Below are 14,732 nucleotides of genomic sequence, written 5' to 3'. Positions count from 1 at the left end.
GAGAGAGAGAGAGAGAGAGAGAGAGAGAGAGAGAGAGAGAGAGAGAGAGAGCTTTAACCACTGGGCATTGAATATAGACTAAGATATAGACTAAGGATGGAGCCTCAGGGACCTAGCTATGACTCACACCATTACACCATTCCAGACAAGGGTGGAAGCATCAGATGATTAAGTACAAGAAGGTGCAATTGGAGCAACTGAGGCAGCCTTCTGGCTGAAGTCACCAATAACAGAAGACCAGGTGCATCTCCTGTTCTTTTCTTTACAACAGAGCAAACAGGCTGGCTAAAGAGGGGAGGGAGTGTCTGCTTGCTCTTTAGTTTTTGTAGCTCACCCCATAACTACTCAGGATATGGCAATTCCATTCACTTCCTGTCTGTGTGATTGATCTCAGGCAAGTGATGCCTGTTTCTTCCTATCTGGAATATGGGGTTAAGAAAATACCTCCCTTTGAGGGAGGGGTGGCTTCTGTTCCTAGCTGTAGAATGCTTCAAACACTGCCTGGCCCACAGTAAGTGCTTAGTTTGTGTCAGGCTTCCCTGTAGGTGCTGGAAAAGCCACAAAGGGCAGCCTTGTCTCTTCCTAGAGCTGTGGTCAGGAACACATGTGGTCAGAAATACAAGAGGAAGAAACATATAATGAGGCAAAGGGGCCGGGGGCCACTGGGCGGGGGCTGGGTAGGATGACCGAAGTGCTGGTGTGCTTTAGTGAAGCAGGGAGGTGAGATGCTTCAGGAGTATGGGGTTAGACAGATCTGAGGCTGGGGAGGATGGCCTTAGACACTCAGCACAGGAAGTTTTACTCTCAGATGACACAGGAGCGTGGGAACCGTTCTAGTGTGGCTTGCTCTTACAGTTGGGAAACCAGGCTTGCGGCTTGCATAACTTCATCTGGGAGACTGTTCTGGGAGAAAGGAAGCAGTCCACTGTCTGCTTTGCAGAGGAGGACTAGGAGGCCAGGCCAGGAGCAGGCTGGGTGCTTGTAGCAAGCTGTTGAATCTGGGATGCTCCTGATAGCCAGTTCCTTAGAATTGCCTAAGAAAGCCAGTGGGTGGGTTGGTGAGCAGGGGCAGGGGGAAGGGGGATAGGGGGTTTTCGGAGGAGAAACCAGGAGAGGGGATAACATTTGAAACATAGACAAAATATCTAATAATAATAATAATAATAATAATAATAATAATAATAATAATAAAGACTTAACCATAAGGAAAAAACCCAAAAAACAAAAACGAGAGCCAGTGAAGCTTGGGCGCCAAGGGAAAACTTCTCTGTCTGACCTTGACTCCATGTTCAGAAATCAGCATTCAGAGCATCGTTTAGAAAGCTGAGAGGTCAGGTTGAGTTTGCAGAGGGTCTAAACTAAAGGTGACTGTGCCCCAGCACCACCATGAATTGTCCTGAGAACTTGGAATGGTACCTGCTCTCCAGAGCTCAGATCCTTCACTCTGACCCAAGGGCTACTCTCTGCCATTTGGGTTTTTGTTGTTGTTGTGGTTGTTGTTTTCTTTCTATTTTGAGGGTGACAGTGACACCCTTCTCTATGCCATCTACATTTTCACTATAGACTTTGATCACGTGCTTCTAAACACCATGGCTGCCAGGCACAGGATGTGCTTGAGCATCAGAAGCAAGTAGGCCCAACCTGAGACTGCAAATAAGAGTCAGCATGAGGTGTTGTATATCCAGGATACATATCCTGGGTCAACTTCACACTGCTTACACATTAAAATTATGTTTTGAACACATTGGAGTCAATACAAATTTTAACGTGAATTTCATGCTTTTCTTTTCTCTCATTCTCATTGGGCTACTTGACAATTTAAAGCCATCTCTGCAGCCTGAGCTCCTGTTTACTTGACAGCACTAGTCACAGACGATAAGACACAGTCAAGATCTTGAGTGTGCACACACCTTTAGTTCCAGTACTCTGGAAGCTGAGACAAAGTGGATCTGTGAGTTCTAGGCCAGCCTGGTCTACAGCCTCTCTCTCTCTCTCTCTCTCTCTCTCTCTCTCTCTCTCTCTCTCTCTCTCACACACACACACACACACACACACACACACACACACGCCTGTGCTGACATAGAGATTTATGGTGAGTGGGGTGGGAACTGAGGTCTCAAAGACTTTTTAAAGAACATTCATGTTTCATGTGCATAAGTGTCTTTCCTAATGGATGCATGTGCATCAGGCATGTGTGCGTGCCTGGTGTCTTCAGAGGTCAGAAGAGAGCATCACTTTTTGCATCACTGTGGTTAAATACCCCCTGGAACAAGTTATAATATTTATTTATTTTCTTTTTATTAGCAAATGCTAATCAAGAGCTCTCCTAATGAGTCTCTCTCTGAGTCCCCACAGCTGCATTTAAAAAGTGTTCCTCAGATAGAGCCACACCTGTGCTGACCAACCTAGGCTTCTAGGCTGAAGGGCTGCCTGCCTTCTGCATTCCTTTTGGAGCATCTTAGCTGCTGAGGGAGACCTGTCTTTTGAGATGCTAAGAGCCAGATCTTACCTCCCTGGGAATCCAGGCCTCACTTAGGACTGAGTCAGCGCACAGTCTTGCAGTCACCCACATCAGTGCTGCATTATGAGGCTGGGTAATTACCATGGTGAACATGTTGCTACAGCCTTGCCATTCAGCTTTCTGCGTCTTCCGCTTGTATGTAAACCTTACATGCCACTCTTGCTGCTTTGGGGACAGTGGAAGAGTATTCATTCATTCATTCATTCATCATTATTTGTTACCTTTTTGCATCACTGTAACCAAATACCAGACAAGTAGCATCTTTTTATTTATTTATTTATTCATTGGTTTTTTGAGACAGGGTTTCTCTGTATAGCCCTAGCTGTCCTGGAACTCACTCTGTAGATCAGGCTGGCCTTGAACTCAGAAATCCGCCTGCTTCTGCCTCCCAAGTGTTGGGATTAAAGGCATCTGCCACCCATTAAGTTTTTTTTTTAAAATGAATTTTTATTTACATGCAGGTATGTGCACCAGCTTGTCTGTGAACCATTTTTAGAAGTCAGAAAATGGTGTTGGATGGATTCTCTGGAATTGGATTTACAGGTGGCTGTGAGCCACCTGATATGGGCACTGAGAGAGCTAAACCCCTGGTCATCTGCAAGAGGAGCAAGTGATTTTAACCACCATGCTGGTCTCTGCCTGCTGTTCTTCTCTTTTTAAAATTCAGTCTGAGATACCGGCTCATCTTTTACATCCATGGAACTCCTCATTTAATGCCCTCTGAAAATGCCCTGGCAGACACACTCAAAGGCACATCTCATCCATACCCTTGGTTGTCACTAGTCCAATGAATACACTTGGGAATTCCCCCCCCCCCCAATCTCCTCCCCTTCTCTTCCCTCCTTTCTTCTTCCTTTTCCTCCCTTCCCTCCTGGTAGGGTCTCATGTAGTACAAGGCTGCTCTCAAACTGGCTATATAACTGAGGAGGGTCTTGACCTCCTACCTCCCCTGTCTCCACCTCTCAAGCGCCGGGTTTGCAAGTGTGTACCATCACCTGGAGCTCAGACAATGTTTGCTGGGGAAACACTGGCGTCAAGACAGAAGTATCTGCTTTAGAGTCAGGGTTAGGAAAGGTAATGCAGGAATAGACAAACACAGATAGCATTTCAATCAGCATTAAGCCCTGTGAAGAGCTGGTCCTAAAGGCTCACATGGCAGTTCCAGCCCTTCAGAGGTGGAGTCAGAAGGGCCAGGAGTTCCAGTTTTAGCTCCATAGGGAGTTTCAGGCCAGTCTGGATAGACAAACAAACATCAAGGTCTATGAAGAAATATCGCAGCTGGAGACACGGGGTGGTCAGAGCTGTGGCATAGCTAGGCACTTCCAATTGCTCAGCCAGTACTCAAAGTCTCTGGTTTGTCCTGAGAGATGACACAGTATAAAATATTCCTGGATTTCTAAAATCTTCAGTAAAACAGCGCTAATATATCTTACTAACCATCTCTCTGCCAGGTGCGATGGCGCACATCAGGCACCGATCAGGGGGCTGAGGCAGGAGGAGGATCTTGAGTTTGAGGCCCACCTGAGCTATATGCAGAGACTCGATCTCAGAAATCAACACAAACAAGTTTGGTTTGCTGTTGGTTGTATGTTGTGATCAGAGTATTTTGGGTCACCAGAGTGACTAAATCACTAAACAATTTTCTCCTCATCTCTCCCCCCACCTTACTGTCTTTGGTCCTAGGGACTGAATCCAGCATCACACACGGACTCTACTACTGAGCTATACCTTCCAGGCTCACCTCTTTTAATACGGCAAGTAACGAACGAGTCTATGTGGCCGGCATTATACTTCTATTGGACAGCACTAATCTAGGAGAAAGTAGAGAGAATGACAGACGCAAAGGACCTGAGGCAGGAACTGAAGCATTCTGGGAGTCAAGTGGACCAGAGAAAGCCATAGAAAGGGAATAAGACCAGAAAAGTTTTAGTGTGGCTCAGGACAGAGGGTTTTTATTTTTTACTTGTTTTTTTTTTTTTTTTTTTTTTTTTTTTTTTTTTTTTTTTTTTTTTTTTTTTTGAGACAGCCTCATGTAGCCCAGATTGCCCCCCAATTCATTATGTATCTTGAGAATGACCTTAGACACCTCATCTTCCTTTCTCTACCCCCTGAGCCCTGGGCTCGGTGTGTATGCTTACAAGTGTGCACCACCATGCCTGGCTTTATGTGTGTATACGTGGGCGGGCACACCTGGAGGTCAGAGGACAGCTTGGGTGAATCAGTTCTCTCCGTCCACCACATGGGAGCTGGGAATTGGTCATCTGGCTTGGCTGCAAGGTCCTGTTCCAGCTGAGCTATCTTGACAGCCCAGGAGGTGAATTTTAATACAAGTGTAGTGGGGAGAGCGGTTTAAGCAGGAAAAGGCATGGTTTGAATTACAGACTTCAGTGGCAGTCAAGGGGTCATTGTTGGTGGTGGGATAAAAAGGTAGACGGAAAGCAGAGCGTTTTTGGAGGCACGATAGTGTTTGAACTAGGTTGATTTATATCCCTACACTGCCCCGGCTCTCAGTTTGCCCATCTGTAAAATGGGGCTGATTGAGCTGTTGCTCATTAAGCCCCCAGCATCCTGGGAGGCACCCGCAGCAGCCCTTATAGGAACGGCTGCTGACGCTAGGGGACGCCCCATCGACGGCTCGGTGCTCTGCTGGCCAGGCCCAGGCACGTAGCCACTCGATTGGTCGAGTCTAGCGCTCTAGTCCCCGCCATTGAGGAGTGGCGGAGAGGAAGCACCTCGCAGAACCAGCCTTGGGCGGCAGCGACAGCGACAGCGACAGCGACAGCGGTAGCTACAGCTACAGCGACAGGTAGGGGGCGGCGGTCAGGGCGGAGGACCTCAAGGAAAGCGGCCACGCGATCGACCCGGTTGTGCTCCGACGGCCCGACTCGGGGTCCGCGGCAGCCGGCCTCTCCCGGAGCCCGGGCGCCCTCGCGGGGACCCCGGAGCCCGAGAGTCGCTGGCACTTCAGGCCCGGGCTCGGGGCACCGGTCCCTGCAGCCTGGAGACACCACTGGATTTTGGGTGTCCCTTCTCCCGAGGCTTGATTCCAACGTGCGAGTGTCTTTTCAGCACACCCCTAGTGGGGCGGCGTCCCTTCCCTCAGTGCCTCCATCCCCTCTGGGGTCACCTCTGGGTGGGGACATCAGGCTTGTCCCCGGGATCCCTCTCTTCCCCACTCTTCCTCCAGGTAGGGGACCCTTCGCCTCTCTTACCCCGAGAGAGCCATCTTCTCTAGGCTTGGTGGCTCTGTCCCCTGTTGCTGCCAGGCTTGGGGTTCTGACAGCAGACCGGAGATATGGAAAGGCCAGGGAAGCTTTGCGTTCCTGGGGAGCCCCCCGGCCTGACACACACTTGGAGTTGTCCCCTTGTGGCAGAGCTCCTGGACTCCCTCAGCACTCAGCCCTAGCTGCCTGGCAGAGGGATTCTCCAGGTCCAATTGCCAATGCTTCCTATTCCCCGGCCTGGCCGCTTCTCGGGTGGGGCCTGGCTCAAGGTCATGTCCGGCTGTCTGCCCAGCCTGTGGGCTGAACCCAGATCCCTCAGTGTCACCTGCCACACCAGATAGGGGAAGCCAGGTGGGGTTTATTGCCGGGCAGCTGCCTAGAAGTCCTGATGGACCCGAGCATATAAATACTCTGGGATTCGGGCCAGTCTGGCGGACCTTCCTGAAACCAGATTCCTTAAGGGAATCCTTGAAGTGGCCTCAAGCCTGCTCTAGATGCTCAGCAGAGCTAATGGATGCTTTCTGGCTTGGGCCTCACACGGAGCAGAAGAACATCTTAGGGCGCTAACAGCTCATGACTTTTAAATGTGTACTTTGTGTTCTTCTACATTGAGAATAAGTATCGTAGGGCCAGAACATGGGTACAAAACGACAATAGTTTCCTGGAAAAGTAAATTTATTTTACACTTATTTTATGTGCGTGGGTTGGGGACTGGGGTAGAGCAGCTGTCAGAAGACCACCTGTGGGAGCCTGTAGTCTCTTTTTAACCATATAGGTTCTGGGGTTTAAACTCAGTCTTGGTAGCAGTTTCCTTCACCCTCTGAGACATCATGCTAGCCTGACAGTAGTTTCTCTTTACTGGGAAAACGTCCTGGAGTTGGCATTTTAGGGAGAGTTGGCTTTTAGGGCCGAAATTAATGGCAATAACAAAAATAAAGATTACTTTAGCTTTGGCTTGGTGCCCAGGACTGTTTGAGGCTCACATAGTAAACAAAGGTAGTCAGTTTCACATTGTGTTTTTAATACAAGTTTATTGTTAAAATGACAATAGAGAAATGTCTCTTTTATTTACACTGTGAAGCTTTTTTTTATTTGTTTGTTTTTCTTCCTGACAGGGTTTCTCTGTATAGCCTTGGCTGTCCTGGAACTAACTCTGTAGACCAGGCTGGCCTTGAACTCAGAACTCCGCCTGCCTCTGCCTCCTGAGTGCCGGGATTAAAGGCGTGCGCCACCACGCCCGGCTACTGTGAAGCATTTTTGATTAAAATAAAAAAAAAAAAATTGTTTTTGTGACCTTTAAAGCAAATGCTGAGGAGTCTCCCCCAGATTCTTGGCTTTATGTCTGGAGCATAACCTTCCCCTCCCCGCCCCAAATCTTATGAAAGAAATAAGACAATAAGGTGCATTTTCTGCAAAATGTTTCAATAGTAGTGTTATTGAGACAGGGTCTCAATTGTAGCTCTGGCTGGCCTGGAACTCCCTATGTAGATGAGATGATTGGCCTTCCATTCAGAGACTGCCTGCCTCTTCTTCCGTTGTGCTGGAATTAAAGGTGTAGGTCATCACCCTGAAGAGATAATTGATTTTTTAACTGTCCCTGATTATAATTATGTCCTGCATGGAAGTGTTAGATATTACTAACAAGTAAATATCCGTCTCCCCTTGAGGCTGGGTCAACTTTGGTGGGGGGCTCTTGTTTTGGGTCTGTCTTGTGTTGTTAGCTTTTTCCTTAGGGTGAGTGTATCTCCTGGCAGTAAGATAAATCACTAGTCATGGGGCAAAGTCCTTGGAAATGATCCTGAAAATAGTCTGGTTCCAAGTGGGACACATGCCACAGGAAATCTGGAATGGCTGGTGTGGCGGCTGGTGACCAACTTGATGGCCTAGGAGCAAGATTTACAGCTCAGAGTCCTTACTGGAGTCCACTAGACCAGTGATCTGAGAACCCAGCTAAACTTTTGTTTTGAGACAGGGTATATAGCCCCCGGCTGTTCTGGAACTGCTCTGTAGACCAGGCTGCCCTTAAACTCACAGATCCACCTGCTTCTGCCTGCCAGTACTGAGATAAAGGCCTGCACCACCGTTCTTGCCTCTCTCTTAAACTTTGTTTTTTTGTCTCAGTCTTTCTCATGCTCACTTATGTTTATTTTTGTGTGCATATATGCATTCGGGTCTGAGGGCGGGTGAGCCCACACCACAGCATGCAAGTGGAGGTTAGAGGGCAGCTTTCTGAAGCCAGTTCTCCTGCTTAGGGACTTAGGGATGGGATTCAAGCTCTCAGGTTGCTAGCAGGTGCCTTTTCCCTCTGAGCTATTTGGATGCCCCTCAACCTAACTGTAATAGTAAAATTATCTGTGTAACTTTAGGCAAAACTTTTCTTAAAATTTATTTTATATTATGAGTGTTTTGCCTGTATGAATGCCTGTGGGCCACATGGGTGCCTGGTGCCTGTGGAGGACAAAGAGGGCATCAAATTCCGTGGAACTGGAGCTGCAGATGGTTGTGAACTACCAGGTGGGTGCTGGGAGTTGATTGAACCTGGGTCTCTAGAAGAGCAGCCAGCGCTCTTAACCAATGAGCCGTGACTTTAGCTCTCCAGGGGAACACTTTTACAGATATTAGCTAATGTATCGTTTATATACTAACAGCAGATGAAAGAAAGAACAGCTGACTTTAATTGCCAATCAATATTCTGATAAACTTTAGAGTGTCTATTAAGTGTGTGTCTAATAGAATAATCTATATTTTTATAATACTGCAAACACAATATTATACTAATTGTAACAAGCAATTGTGATTTAGTACTGAATCTAAAGGCTGAACCTGTAACCAGAGCATTTCTGGTGTTTGTCTTTGCTGACCTAAAATAGTCATTAGGTCAACATCAATGGGACTGTTGTTCAAGATTTGTGATAAGGCTGGAGATGTATCTAACTGGGTAGGGTGCTTGCCTAGTGTGCTTGAAGCCCTAGGTTCAGTTCCCAGCACCACATACACCATGTGATGGTGCAAATTTGTAATCCCAGCACCTCCTAAGAAGGTGAAGACAAGAGAGTTAGAAGTTCAAGGACGCCGGGCGTGGTAGCACACGAGAAGTTTGAGGATGCTAGGAGTGGTAGCACACGCCTTTAATCCCAGCACTCAGAAGGCAGAGGCAGGTGGATTTCTGAGTTCAAGGCCAGCCTGATCTACAAAGTGAGTTCTAGGACAGCCTAGACTATACAGAGAAACCCTGTCTCAAAAAAGAAGTTCAAGGGTATATCCTCAGCTATGTAGTAAGTTCAAGACCAGCCTTGGATATATTAGACTCTGGTCTAAAAAAAAAAAAGATCAGTGAGAAAGCATTGTCTTTCTCTTCCATTTAGGTGATTTTATGAATGAGCCTAATGAATAAATTTGCTAATTTTAATTAGGACACCCTAACTACTGTTGTAGAGTGTGATTTCCATTCACATAGCCTCTTGAATATTTTTTGATTTGATCTAGGTTCATGCTTTTTAGCATTTGGGGTGGATTAGTCTTTGCTGCTTGGGGTTGTCATGGGTATTGTAAGAAGCTTCTACAGGCCCTCCTCACAAGATAGCTGTAGCAGCATCTGAAGTAACAGTAATCAAAAATGTCTTCACAGAACTGGAGAGATGGCAGTGGTTAAGAGCACTAGTCTAGCAGAGGAATTGAGTTTGGTTCTCAGCACCCACATGGAGGCTCATAACCTTCTGTACCTCAAGTTCCAGGTACCTTATGCCGTCTTCTGGCCCCCACAGGCTCCTGCATGCATACAGTGCACACACATATACATAGAACAGAAAAAGAAACATCTTCAGATGTTGCGAGGTTGCCCTGTGAAAAGCTCTGATGAGGCCAGTCTGGTCCTAAGTCTACCCCAAAGGAAGAATGTGAGAGAACGGGTAACTAGAAGGCTTAGCTTCAAATTGCAGGTGATTTTCAGAGTTTCCAAGTAACTGTCCCTGTAGCTGAAGATCAGTATGGGTGCCTGTCTTCCTGAATCCAGCTTGAGCAAGCGGAACAGTGAGTCAACACAGAAATACATCTAGGTTCTGTTTTGTTGTTGTTTATTCCTGGCTGGCCTGGAACTCTAGACCAGGCAGGTCTGGAACTCCTAGAAGCCTAACTGCCTCTACTTCCCAAGTGCCAGCATTATGGTGTGCCATACCATGCCAAGCTGTGCTCTGTTAACTTCCTTTTCTTTTCTTTTTTCTTTCTTTTTTTTTTTTTTTTTTTTTTTAATAGATTCAGAGACCATGAGAGAGAGAAATAAAAGACTGGTCCATGATTTTTAAGCACATTTTTCTGAGGAAATAGTCATGTTGGAAGGTCTGGTGGCCTGGGTTCTCAATACCTACTTGGGGAAATATGTGAATAACCTGAACACTGACCAGCTATCGGTTGCACTTCTCAAAGGTAAGCACACTCATTTCTCTTCAGTAAAATATGGTGTTTCTTTCTTAAAAATAAAAATAAAAAAGTTTACATACATTATGTATGTATGAATGTCTGTCTGTCTGTCTGTGTGAGAAGGCCATGCATGTGCCATGGTGCCCATGTGGAGGTCAGAGGACAACTTGTGCAAGTTGGTTCTTTTCCTCTACCATGTGGGCTGGGGAGGGTGTTGTCAGACTCGTGTTAGCAGCCTTCCTGCACCTTCCCTGACCCAGAGTCCCCTCACATGCCCTAATTTACCTGTGGGTTTGTGTGAGTTATGAAGTAGCAACAAAATAATTTTGCGATTGGGGGTGTCCCACAACATGAGAATCTATTATAGGGGCATAACATTAGGATGGTTTAATGTATATAGGGAAAGAAGATAGAGCTAGGTGTGGTATACACCTTTAATCCCAGTACTTGAGAGACACAGGCAGGTGGATTTCTATGAGTTCCAGGCTAGCCTGGTCTACTTTGGTTTCCAGGTAAGCCTGTTTGTTCTTCATATCGAGTTCTAAGGTAGCCACAGATACAAAGTAAGACCCTTCCTTAAGAAGATTTGGCTGCCAGCAAGCAAAGTCAAAGTTAGAGGAGAGGAAGGAAGTGCAGTGTCCCGGGAACAGGGTTTGCCCAGGGTCAGGCTGGAGGGAATAACAGCTTGTGGGGTTTCACACTCTGAGAGCAGGACCAGAACTGCCTTGTTTTGGACCCATTTTGTTCCATGAGTTTCCCCTCCCCTGGTTTGTCAGGATTGATTGAGGTGGCTATGGGAAGCTAGTGTGGTTTGGTTGTCCCCTACCCTCTCCTTCCTTTCTTTAGAGACAGAAATGGAGTCTTTCCTCTCCACTTTCCCCTCAGTTCTTGGAAGGAAGCTAGTGGGAAGCAAAAGTGAAGAGTCTGCGGTAGTGTCAAGTTCAAGTTCTCGCTCTGAGGCTTGTTGGTATGCCCTGGTCCCTTGAGACTCCAGGCTTGGGAGAGCACTGCAGGCTCGGCTTCCCTCATTAAGAGCTGAGTTAGGTGGTGGCATATTGTTCACTGATGAGATGGAGCTTTAAGGCATGTGATGGATCTGGAGGTACTAATGACCGATTTCTGATCTCAGCACTTCTAGGCAGAATATATCCTTTTTTTTTTTTTTTTTTTTTTTTTTTTTAACTGAAGTGCCAGGTATGGTGGCACATCCTTTTAATCCCAGCACTTGGGAAACAGAGGCTGGTGGATCTTTGTGAGTTCAAGGCCAGCCTGATCAACACAGTGGAACCCTGATTTAAAAGAAAGATTAAAGTTGCATTTATTTATTTTGTACATTTATGGGTCCACATACTGTGGTGTATATAGGGCAGTTAGAGGTCAGCTTTTGGGAGTTGGTTCTCTCTCTCCATTGTGTGTTCTAAGGATCATATTTGGGCTGGGCAGGAAGCACCTTTGTTCTTTGAGTCATCTCCTTGGCCCATCCGGCTGCTTTTCATTCACTCTGTAGTCCTGGCTGAACCTGACACTTACCATGACACCTCTGCCAGCTTCAAACTGGTGGTGATCCTCCTGCCTCTGCCTCCCAAGTGCTGGGATTGCAGGCATACCACACACAGAGCTTAGAATATGTCTTATAACACTTGTATGCATCATTGTGGTGTTTAGGGTAACTTTTCTAGCATCCTCTTTAAGGACTGTTGTTCTTTTTGGCCTTTAAATCTATGGAATGCAACTGGACATAGTGAGGCATGCTTTTAGTTCTTGCACTCTGGACTCAGAGGTAGGCAGATGTTTGAGTTGGAGGCCAGCCTGCTCTTACATAGTGAGTTGCCAGGACTAGATAGATCCTGTCTCAAAAAAAAAAAAAAAAATCTATGGTATGGAACCTTGAGGAATGTTTTTCTTCCATAACTGGTGTTAGTTTTGACCCTTTACTTAAGGAGTTCAAAGCACACACCATAGCACGTGGAAGCATGACTGTGAACTGGAGACCAGCTATGGAAAGGAACTGATGGTGTTTGTTGGTCTTGACATAGTGGAGTAGTGATTGAGGGCACAGGGTGTTAGACAGGAAGGAGACCCTTATTTTGAGCTAGCATCAAATATTTACTGTTGTTAAATGTGTGGGGAGATACAAAGATGACATTGTTCAAGTGGCTGGGCTATCGTGGGTTCCTGTGGTTGGACTGCCTGGAAGGGACAAAAAGAAGAAAGAAAGAAAAAGACGATTTTTATACCAGACTGAGTTTGTGTCCAGTTGTAATATTTATCAGCAACTTGAACACATTACTCAATTTCTGCATGTGAGAAGTTCTGAGGATGTGGGTTAAAGAGATTAGAGCTGTTCTTGGCATGCAGTGGGCTCGCAGTGCAGGTCAGTCCTCATCATCCATTGTCAGGATGCTCAGCACAGGATTGGCTGATGTGTCCTGAAGTAGTTAGCATGCCAATCACTGCATGAGTAGTTGGAGGACAGAGGTTGCACTTGGTCAACACTTACTGAGCACCTGTTGTGGGCAGGGCTCTGCACTTGGGACTACAGCTCAGGCTTGAGCTCTGACCCTGCTCTCACAGCTTACAAGCTCCTAGTGACTGTGGTGGCCACCAAAGGCCTTCTTCACTATCTCTTCCCCTTTTACCCCAGGCCAGACAGACTGCCTGTGACCTCTGGTGCTATACCACTTAGCCACCTCTGAGGCTTCTAAGCAAATTGCCTCTGAGAAGCTGATGAGCAGTTTGAGCATCCGCAGTCTGGAAGATTCTGAAATGTGGAGCACTTTAGTATTGACCAAGTGCAAAAAGCCAGTGATAGCAGGGCACTGTGCTTGCATTTTGAATAGTTTTAAAAATTAGTTTTCCATCCCTCCACTAGTGGCTCACACCTTTGTTCCCAACACTCAAGAGTTAGAGGCAGGCAGATCTTTATGAGTTTGAGCCCAGGTTGCTCTACAGAGCAAGTTCCAGGACACTGAGAAACCTTGTTTTGGAAAAAAAAATTTTTTCCCCTTCATTTTTTCCTCCACACCCCTCTTTTTCTTACTTTCCATTATATTGATTAATTGGTTGACTGGAGTGTGTGTGCTATATCAAAAATAGGTGGAGGTTAGAAGATAACCTGTGAGAGTTATTCTCTTCTTCCACAGTGTGGTCCCAAGGGTCAAACTCAGGTGGTTCTGCTTGGTGGCAGTTGGTTTCACCATCTGCTGTCCCTAGCCCCTGGATTCTTCATATAGTCCTGGCTGACCTCAAAGTTGACATGTAGCTGAGGATGGCTTTGAGTTTCTGATCTTCTTGCCTCCACATCCCAAGGGGTAGGCTTACAGATGTGTACACTTCCAGTCTGCAGTGGTGACGTGGAGCCCGTGGTTCCGCACATGGAAAGGAAAGTATTCCACCTACTGTACTAGAACTCTGGCTCTGAATGTTTGATTTTTGTTATGGAGTGCTCAACCAGTAAAATTTATTAAAGTCAGAAAATCCCCCAAACCTGAAATAATTGAAATCGCAAGTATTTCAGACAGGGATACTCAACGTGTAATGTTACTTTGCTTTGTTAGGAAGATTGCATGAGATAATGCATTGACTGGAGAGATGGCTCAGCAGTTAAGAGCACTGGTTGTTCTCCCAAAGGACCTGGGTTCAATTCCCAGCACCCTCTTAGCAGCTTGCAACTGTATGTAATAACTCCAGCTCCAGGGGATTTGATCCCTTCTTCAGGACTCTACATGTACCAGGCACAGAAGTGGCACACGGATGATACATACAGGGAAAATATCCATATACATAAAATTAAAAATTAGGGTATATTGTCTTAGTTACTGATTAGAGTATATTGTCTTAGTTACTGATATATTGCTCTGAGGAGACACCACAACTAAGGCAATTTATAAAAGGAAGCATTTAATTGAGGGCTTGCTTACAGTTTAAGAAGATTAGTCCATGATTATCATGACAGGAAGCATGGCAGCTGACAGGCAGGCAGGCAAGCAGGCAGGCAGGTAGGCAGGCAGGCAGGCATGGTGCTAGAACTGGAGCCACAAGCTCACATCTGATCAGATCTGAAGGTTGCAGGCAGAAAGTCACTGGGCCTGGTATAGGCTTTTGAAACCTCAAAGCCCATCCCCAGTGACACATCTCCCCCCAAAAGACCACACTTCCCCTCTTTCCTCATGAACTGGAGAACCAGACATTGAAATATATGAGCTAGTCGGGGCCACTTTTACTTAAAGTCCCCCATGTATTAAATATTTGAAAGATCTCTTATCTTTTTGAAATTATAATATAATTATACAATTTACCCCCTCCCTTTCCTTCTAAACCTTCTTATATACCCTTCCTTGCTCTTTCAAATTCATAGTAGATATAAATTTTTTTTTAATTAAAAAATGGAGATGTTCTGCCTCCATGTATATCTGTGTGAGTATGTTATCCCTCTGAACTAGAATTGCAGTTGTAAGCTGATAGGTGGGTGCTGGGATTTGAACTCAGGTCCTTTGGAAGAGCATATATATATATATATATATATATATATATATATATATATATATATGAATGAATGAGATAATCTAGGG

General features: G+C 46.0%; 1 protein-coding gene across 4 annotated transcripts in view; it reads left to right on the top strand.

Annotated features, from left to right (window-relative positions):
- The first annotated feature begins 5,228 nt into the window (after positions 1-5,228).
- The window catches only part of Vps13d (vacuolar protein sorting 13 homolog D), a 227,041-nt gene continuing 217,537 nt past the window's right edge, over positions 5,229-14,732 (top strand). For 3 of the 4 annotated variants that reach the window (XM_029539692.1, XM_029539694.1, XM_021201317.2), the window contains exons 1-2: positions 5,229-5,327; positions 9,997-10,167. In XM_029539692.1, coding sequence (XP_029395552.1) covers positions 10,071-10,167 — 97 coding nt within the window. In that variant the 5' untranslated portion in view covers positions 5,229-5,327; positions 9,997-10,070. Of the gene's footprint in view, positions 5,328-5,508; positions 5,709-9,996; positions 10,168-14,732 lie in introns of those variants that run through there. The other variant, XM_029539691.1, reaches the window with a different exon arrangement.

The sequence above is a fragment of the Mus pahari genome, chromosome 6 (assembly GCF_900095145.1).
Source record: "Mus pahari chromosome 6, PAHARI_EIJ_v1.1, whole genome shotgun sequence".
Lineage (NCBI taxonomy): Eukaryota > Metazoa > Chordata > Mammalia > Rodentia > Muridae > Mus > Mus pahari.
The sequence above is the reverse complement of the archived record's forward strand: the minus strand, read 5'-3'. Positions and strand labels throughout refer to the sequence as shown.